General features: G+C 37.3%; 1 protein-coding gene and 1 pseudogene across 1 annotated transcript; both read left to right on the top strand.

The window, feature by feature from the left end:
* Window positions 1-3,025: 3,025 nt before the first annotated feature.
* Window positions 3,026-4,257, top strand: LOC124452056. The gene is given in 2 exon segments (XM_047002650.1): window positions 3,026-3,784; window positions 3,786-4,257. Coding segments are annotated over 2 exon segments (936 nt in total). The 5' UTR covers window positions 3,026-3,320.
* A 1,204-nt stretch (window positions 4,258-5,461) lies between these two features.
* On the top strand, window positions 5,462-8,623 carry LOC124452055 (annotated as a pseudogene).
* Window positions 8,624-9,083: the final 460 nt, after the last annotated feature.

Genomic DNA, 9,083 nt, shown 5'->3' with positions numbered 1-9,083 from the left:
CAAATACTTTACTTGCTGGCTCAAGTTACAAGACAATTGCAGAAAACTTGAAAGAATTCGAGAAACTTGATTCGCTACCTATTAACATTCCACTTTCTTCTCTTGATGATGGCAGAGGTAAGGAATTCCTAATCAATTAAATGTGAAATAAACTCACAGATCAACTATGAGCCATAAATTGTACTTATTTAGCCTTATAATAATACTTTAACAGGCATTGAAAATACTTTAAGAAATCACAGAGCATCATGGCACAAATCGTGCTATAATAAATGCAATACGCTAAAGCTTCAGCGGGCACAAAAGCGCAAAAGTGAAGAGGAATTTTCAACTGAGGATCCAGCAATATTAGGAGCTACTAGTCCAGCTAAAACAAGAAGAAAGACATTTAAATTGTCAAGTAAGAGTAGCAATGCTTTATCATGTTTTTCTGTGATTGCACAGAGGGTGATTTGCATAAAGCAGAAACCATGTCAATTACCAATAATGTTCAATCAGCGGCCGAGACGCTTCAAGATTACAAACTGTTAGCAAAATTAGCACAAGGTGATATGCATGCAAGAGATGCATATTACCATAAATCATGCTTGACATCTCTATAACCGTCAGAGAAGCAAATTAAACCAACCACAAGATAGTGCTGTTGATGATAAAATGAAATAACACCTGAGGCAATAGCCCTTGCAGAATTAAGCCTATATATTAGTGAAAGCCTGGCAGCTGGTGAAGCAGTTTTCAAGATGTCTCAATTGTCAGAGCTCTATTGTTCAAGACTTGAACAATTAGGAGTAGAAGTGAAAGGACGTATCAACTCCACAAGACTGAAAGAACGACTTCTCACTCAAATACCAGAGCTGCATGCATTTAAAGATGGTAAAGATGTGAAGCTGGCAATGCCAAATGATATTGGAACAGCTATGGCTTTTGTACACAATAGGAACCTAGACACCGCTGCATTGTACCTTGCAAAAGCTGCTAGTATAGTACGAAAAAAAATGTTCTTGAAAAGGGAACCCTTTGAAGGCACGTTTACACCAGAATGCCAACAACAAGCAGTCCCCGATAGTTTACTTGCCCTGATAAATATGATTTTAGAGGGTCCAAATATAAATAATCAAAAGAAACAAGAGGTGTCAGGAGCCAGTGCCGCTTTAACGATTTCCCAACTGCTAATATTTAATTCAGTAAAGCATGTACGATCAGGTGCTAGCAATGCCATTCGACATGACAAGTCAAGAGAGACACCATTAACCACTTCCACGGCGCTCGTTGTCCATGCAGAAACAAGAAAAAACATTGGTCGACAAGTTTTATAAGCTAGGTCTTTGCATTTCTTATGACAGACTAATGCAGATATCTGCAGATCTGGGAAACAAGTGTTGCAAACTGTATGAGAAGGAGGGTGTTGTATGTCCTCCAAAATTAAGAAAGAATATCTTTACTACAGGCCAAGTTGACAATATCGATCACAATCCGTCCTCAAGAACCGCTAAAAATTCATTTCATGGAACAGCAATTTCCCTTACACAACATCCTTCTCTTGACTCACAAGGAGAAGAACGAGAACAAGTGCCACAGGATAACACTCCCACAAAGTCAAAGGTCGTCAACAGTTTACCTGAATTCTATACAACTGTAACTCCTGTCACAGATGAAGGTAAAAGGATCTCTTTGTCCCAAAGTCACTGGCTCTTTTAAACCTAAACAAGACCTGATAAATAAAAGCATCAAGGAAGAGGAGAAATGGCTAAAAAGGGTCGACGAACTTTTACTCAAAGAAAAGCTTGAAGAAAAGGATTACTTATCATGGTCAGCTTACTTTGCATCTGAGCAAAACGTAGTTTTGAGGCCCAATGCAATCACCTCTTTATTGCCACTTTTGAAGACAATGCTCATACTATGGCTATGATAAAGCATGCAATGAAAACCGTCAAAGAATCTACTAAGTTCTTAAACCCTAATCAAACTCCTGTTATAGCGATGGACCAACCACTCTATGCACTCGCTAAGCAAATACAGTGGAACAAACAAAATGAATTCGGTGAAGATAAGTACATGGTAATGATGGGTGGCCTGCATATTGAGATGGCAATATTAAAGATGATTGGACATTGGTTAACTAACAGTGGGTGGGCAAGGTATGGTGTAGATTTGTTGTTTTATAATCTCAATCTAATAACTAACATATATTTTTACTTTGAAGTGCTCTAATTCATGCTGAGGTTATGACAAGTGGAAGAGCGGATTCTGTTTTGAAAGGATCGCACGTGACGAGATCTCGCTATGTCCACCAAGTAAGTGCCTGTGCAATTTACCTTATGCAGAAAATTGCTTACCAGGAGTACATCGAAAGTTGTGAAGACAAGCCCCCCAAAAGTTATGAAGCTTGGATAAAAGAACAAAGTGAGCTTTGCCCGCAATTCAAATACTGGGCGACAGTATTAGACCTCGAAATTCTTCTACTGCAGTTTGTTAAGGCTACCAGAGGGTAACTTCCAAGTCTACTTACAAGTGCTTGGAAAGGTACTTCCTTGGTTTTGCGATGAACTTGTCTAACTACTCTAGATGGTTGCCAGTACATGTGAGAGATCTCTTACGATTAGAGAAAACGCATCCTACTCTTTTTACAGAGTTTAGTGCACATGGAAAATTTGTGGTTCAGAAGTCCCAACATCGTTTTTCTATGATGTCCCTTGACCAAAACCACGAGCAAGAGAACGAAATGATAAAAGGTGATGGTGGAGCAGTGGGCCTCACCGAGTGCCCAACGGCCCTAAGACGTTGGATGATCGCAGGACCTGAAATTGCAAGACTGGTAAGAGAGTTTGAGTGTTCCTTTGGCGTTCAGTGTTCTACAAAGAACATTACTCACCACGAACAGACACCATCTGTCCAAAAGAACTTTGCAAAAGATGTAAAATCAATGTCTGCTGCATTAAAGGAGTTTGGAAACCCCTTTATGGAAAATAGCAAGGATCTGATTGTCGTAGATACGAAAGAAATAGAGCCTGAGTGTTATAGAGTCGATTTATACAGCTCGAAAGATCGGAGAAGCACAATACACTAAGTACGTCGAAGAGAGACTTGAAAAGTGTAACACACCAATAACTGACACAATTGAACGCAATAAGCTTCCACTTTTTGGAACATCAGTACCAACGACAACCAACAAGACGAAACTTCAAGTCACAACATTAAAGAATGACTGCAATCTTTTTGCAAGGTTGTACATTGCTTGTCAGTCAAGAGAAGGGAATCTCCAAGAATTTTTTAAGCATGAAAACCAGAGTACTCCTCCTTCATTATCATCAGGGGACAAGATGCGAAGTGGCCAGAAATCAGAATTGATTGATTGTCTCGAAGCTGATGTGCAGACCACCTGTCCAAATGTTGATGTCAAAATCTTGGATGCCGCAGCTATTGTAAACATGCTTAGCCCAGGGAAGTGTAAGACCTTTCAAGAATACTCCAAATCAGTGTTTGTTCCTTATATTGTTCAACAAGCAAATGGTATTAGAAGAATAGATCTTGTTTGGGACCGTTATATACCCGACAGCCTTAAGCAGGGTACTCGTTCATCGCGAGGCGCTGTAGGGGCAAGAAGAAGAGTATGTGACATGGCTGTGATCCCTGCAAACTGGAAATCATTTTTAAGATCAGATGACAACAAACAAGAACTTTTCAAGTACCTCAGTCAGGCAGCAACATCGATTCAACTGCCAAATGTTACAATTGTAAGCACTTTTGAGGAAGACATAATAAGTTCGAAGCCAATCGAAAAGATGAGTTAGCTCCTGCAATCACGAGGAGGCCGATACGCGCATTTTCATTCATGCAAACCATGCAGCGAAAGGTGGAATGAGGAAAATTGTCATAAGAACTGTAGACACAGATGTTGTTGTGTTAGCAATAGCAAACGTGCACAAGTTAGATGTAGATGAACTTTGGATTGCTTTTGGTGTTGGTAAACACATGAGGTACTTACCAATTCATAACATTACACAAAGCTCGTTGAGTAGGGAGCAATGTGAAGCCCTACCCTTCTTTCATGCTGTCACTGGTTGTGATACTGTGTCGTTCTTTGCTGGAAAAGGTAAAAAGACTGCATTTCAAGCCTGGAAGTCTTTTCCTGATGTTACCAGTGTGTTTCAGCTTCTTTCATCTCCAAAAGAATCCATCTCAGAAGAAGAAATGGAAAAATTGAAAGATTTATCATTATTATGTATTCCGCACATGCCCGCTCTCCAACATCAATGATGCTAGACAAGCTATATTTGCACAAGGTACTAAGACAATCGACCACATTCCACCAACCCAAGCCTCCTTGGTACAGCACATTCGGAGGGCAACATATCAGGCTGGTCATGTTTGGGGTCAGTCGTTAGTTTCAGTTCAACAGTTACCGCTTCCTTCGCAGTGGGGATGGCAAAATAATGGCAGATGGATTCCTACATGGAGCACTCTTCCAGAGGCTTCCAAAGCGTGCAACGAACTGGTGCACTGTGGTTGCAAGAAAGCATGTAGGGGCTTGTGCAAATGTACCAAGTCCAATCTTCCATGCACAGCATTGTGCAAATGTGGTGGTAGCTGTTACCAAGATTAATAAGTAAGTAATATTCCCTAAATAATCCCGAAAATGAATCAAAAGAATACACTGCAGTGAAGACGACAGGTGATACAATATCATTATTAAACATTTTCATGCTCTTGTAAAAATTTAATAACACCAATAAATCAAGAAATCCCAAATATTCTTCTCATTTTTTGAAAGTATGAAATTTACTTGTAATGTAAATGTAAATGACAATTTATACGAATTATATATCGCTTAATAATACTTACTTCCAAGAGGATATAAATGCGATGAGAACTAAATTGTTTTGTCGATTTTCTTTTATTTGAAATGGGATCCCTGTGCCTTTACTATTAAAATATATGGCAAAATTTATTGATAATTTTCTCGGAAACAAAAAGGTATTTTGCTGGGGTCTCACCTCTATTTTAATTTCATTGATAAACCAATGCAAAATAGTGAATTTGAGACTTTCTTCATGAATTTGAACAATGCTAGGTCTTATACTCAGGACTAATATTGAAATTTGATGCGTGGGTTCAGTATATTACGTCATTATTTCTAAAACACGGCAAAACACTTGCCTAAATATATTTTCTTTTCCAAAACCAAACGATGTCGTTTATTCGTATTCTGTCTGGTAAGTGTCCGTGTAAGTATTTAAATTTATTAACACTTCATCCCATGCACTGTCTCAAATACAAATACATTAACACAAGAAAGTGGAAAGAATTTATTTATTTTATGCGCATACGATGATGTTTTACAAAAGTTAAAGTGGGTAAAATCGTATTTCGCGGCAAGACGATAAAACAATTCGCGCGCAACGATGGTGTATTTATCTTTCAGTTCACGTTTCACGTGCCAAATTTCAATATGGCGTCTGTGCTCGATCTCGATTTAGCTGCAAAGTGCGGCAAGTTCTCAGCAAAAATGACAAGAACAGATTGGAAGAAAGAAAAGAATTAGAAGAAGCTAGAAAGGCAGGAACTGCACCAGCTTTGCAGGATGAAACAGGAAAGTATGTGTACCGTCTAAACTTTCTTTTACTTGTCAAAGGCTAACCATCTTGCGCCTTTTTATGTTCGTAATTTTGTGATTGCGAATACTTAACAGTTTCCTTCTACTTCAAACATTCGATTTCAAGTTCAACTAATTTATATCTCATTATTTATGAATTTTACGAAGCATTTCAAATTAAAAATATATTACTTAGAAATGATTCACGTTATATATAAATAAATTTAAAATATACTAGTTTGTTTATTGTTTAAATTTTAAAGTTTATATAATAATTCTAGATTGTATGTGGAATAAATATAACACATATTGTGAGAAAACATGTCATGTGTGTCTGAACCATTCACTTTATAAAATCCTATGTCCAAGTGTTGTCTTGTTATGCGATAATTAAAATTACTTGGTTTTTTAAACCACTGAAGATCTTGTAAAGTAGTGCTTAAAGTACTTTATTTATGAATTGTGTAAATATTTTCATAATATCTGATACATTCAATATTTTGCTTTATCTAGAGACATCAACCCTCATATTCCTCAATATATTTCGGATCTTGGTACTATGGAGCATCTGGGTATGTTAAATAGTTTATATTGTGTTGTTTAGTATAGTTTGTTGCTGAGGTTGCTGGCTTGGATTTTTAAATTTGATGCAAAATCATATATTCAACTTGTTTGTTTACTGAAATACAAATAGTATATGCAGAACAAAAATTGTTGACTTTAGTGTAAAGCAATCAATTTCCGAAGTTCAACATCAACATCTTGAACTTTCAAAGCAACTTGCTAATGCAAAGAGTAGTTTTCGAGGGTTTTCACCTTCACCTCAGGTTCTGGATCTGGTCGGGATAAAAAACTTCAGCTTTGGCCAAAAAAACTTAGTGTTAAATTTCACAGTCTTTCAAATACTGTAACTACCCACCACACTGGAAAATCTTGCTATGAATGAAGAAAAGGTTTTTACAAAATAGTTTTACTTTCATGAAAAACAGCACCTTGTCTCTGAATCACTTTGTCATAAAATATTTTGCTCTCACATTATGCAGTTGTCATAGTGTGAGAGCAAAAATACTCTGAGAGTTGTCATAGTGTCAGATACAGTCGAAATATAGTATTTTAATTTATGTATAACGAAAGATGTCATGTTATCTTTCGTTATACATAAATTATCTATATTCGACTCTATCTGATTTTGACTTCAAACATTAATGTTTTTACTCATTTACAAAAATCTCACTGCCAGAGCTTTTGTTTTGACATAAATTTTGACTCCCTTTGAAAAATATATCAAAACTGCTCCAAGTGCACAGTACAAACCAAAAATAAGCTTTTACTAGAATTGAACTCCCAACAGTTGTTTCACAAAAAAGAGTTGGATATGCTACATTGACAAGTAACCATGGAAATGCAATCCAAGCTTGAGCACCACCATTCCATTCACAAAATCATTGTAGATTCATCCTTGTCTTTAACAATGAACACCACATAACATTGCAATGAATATTATTCTACAATGAAAAGTTGTAAGATTGTTTTAACTCAAACCATGTCCTGTGTAAAAGTACAAATGCAGACCTTAAATGATTTTTCTCAATATTTAGACCAACTCTCAAGCATCAAAGGCCACAGGAAGAAAGGCAAAAACAGTTTGCGAAAATTGATGCATCGTATAAACGTGGCTTGAAAGAGGTAGCGAGTTACACGTTGGTGAATTTTCATCGTTTTGAAAATTATGTAATGTAACCTGTCTAAATCTTTAGACTGCAGCGATAAAATTTCGAAAGGGAGCCTGTGAAAACTGTGTTGCGATTACTCACAAGAAAAAAGACTGTCTAGAGGTTTCTTTCATGATAATTATGTATTTGAAATCTGTTTTAACTCTTGTTGTCTGATGAGATTGATTAGTGGCGTCGGTCTTTTTTAATGGGAATATTTGCCTAGCTGAACATCGAGGATAGTAGAGCCTAAATCCGGATCCGGTTATCACTTTAAATCAATGACTTGCAAGATTAAAGGATTACCGTATACTCTCGACTGTAAGACCTGCACGTGTTACTTTCGTGAGCGATATATGATGGGCTAATACAATGGGCGTGTTGTTATATTCAGAGGGCTCAAAGTCAATGCTTCACGGTAATCTACGCACAACAAGAAACATTTAAACGACTCTTGTGATTGCACCCTGCATGTTGTAATTTAATAAAATGATCTTTAAAGTATGAAAATATGGCATTCATAAATCGCGTTGCTTATTTTACAATCTGTAGTATTTATTTCACTTAACTTGGTAGCGTCCTAGACGTGTAGGTGCTAAATTCACCGGTGAAGATATAAAACCCGACGAATATGTCCCTGAACAACATAGCTTTGACTACGATGGCAAAAGAGACAGGTATACATGGTTTACATGAAGTGGGATTGTTCAGTGATACGTCGCTGTAGTTATGTACACAGCGAGTACTTCGCCATTGATTTTGCATGGTGTTCGTTACTTTAAGATGGGTTGGATATGATCCTGAAGAACACCAAAGGTGCTAGAAGAATATCAAAAAATGGAAATGGTAAGCGAAAGTTTTTGTGAACAAAGAAACCGAACTTCAAATTGTTCTTATCATCGCATTCTTACTTAATGAACCTCTTGGCCAGTAGCACTGCGAGTACTCATCACGGAGTAAAGTTCTCTTTTTCATTCATCTAAATATTCTACTCTCCGATTGATCTATATTTATCATTGATACGAGTACTTTATGAACCCATAGGCGTACAGGACAGGGGCAGTTGGAAAGTTGGGCAAATTTTAACGGGCGAAATTACGGCGGGACCTCTTTGTGAATTGGGAAAATTTCTTACTCCCTCTCCAGAAATGATAGCTCCCGTGCGCTTATGTATGGACTTCATCTTTATCTATAAGTTTTCTAAAGCGAAGCTTACTGATATTTCTTTGTAGGCGAAACAACAGCTGAACTGTCGGATAAACTGCATCAAGATTTAATGGACGGAAAGAAAGTTGAGGAAAAATGCGTTCTTGAATTTTGAATTTCCCCGTTTCACCCAGTATCATGACGTTTCAGTTGTCACTTACGTGCATAACATTTTATGTCCATAGGAGAAATTAAGTGACGATGACGATGAGGATAAATATACTGATGATGTCATTATACCTGGACAGAAGTTTGACAGTAAGAGGTGAGATAGATCATGGTAGTTGCCTTCAATACACCAGTATCCACAGAGAGGTGAGATAGATCATGGTAGTTGCCTTCAATACACCAGTATCCACAGAGAGGTGAGATAGATCATGGTAGCCTTCAATACACCAGTATCCACAGAGAGGTGAGATAGATCATTGTAGTTGCCTTCAATACACCAGTATCCACAGAGAGGTGAGATAGATCATTGTAGTTGCCTTCAATCCATCAGTATCCTCAGAGAGGTGAGATAGATCATAGTAGTTTCCCCTTCAATACACCAGTATCCACAGAGAGGTGAGATA

Source organism: Xenia sp. Carnegie-2017, unplaced genomic scaffold (genome assembly GCF_021976095.1).
Source record: "Xenia sp. Carnegie-2017 unplaced genomic scaffold, XeniaSp_v1 HiC_scaffold_24, whole genome shotgun sequence".
Taxonomy (NCBI): Eukaryota; Metazoa; Cnidaria; class Anthozoa; order Malacalcyonacea; family Xeniidae; genus Xenia; species Xenia sp. Carnegie-2017.
Note: the sequence above shows the minus strand (reverse complement) of the source record. Positions and strands in the feature narration are given on the sequence as shown.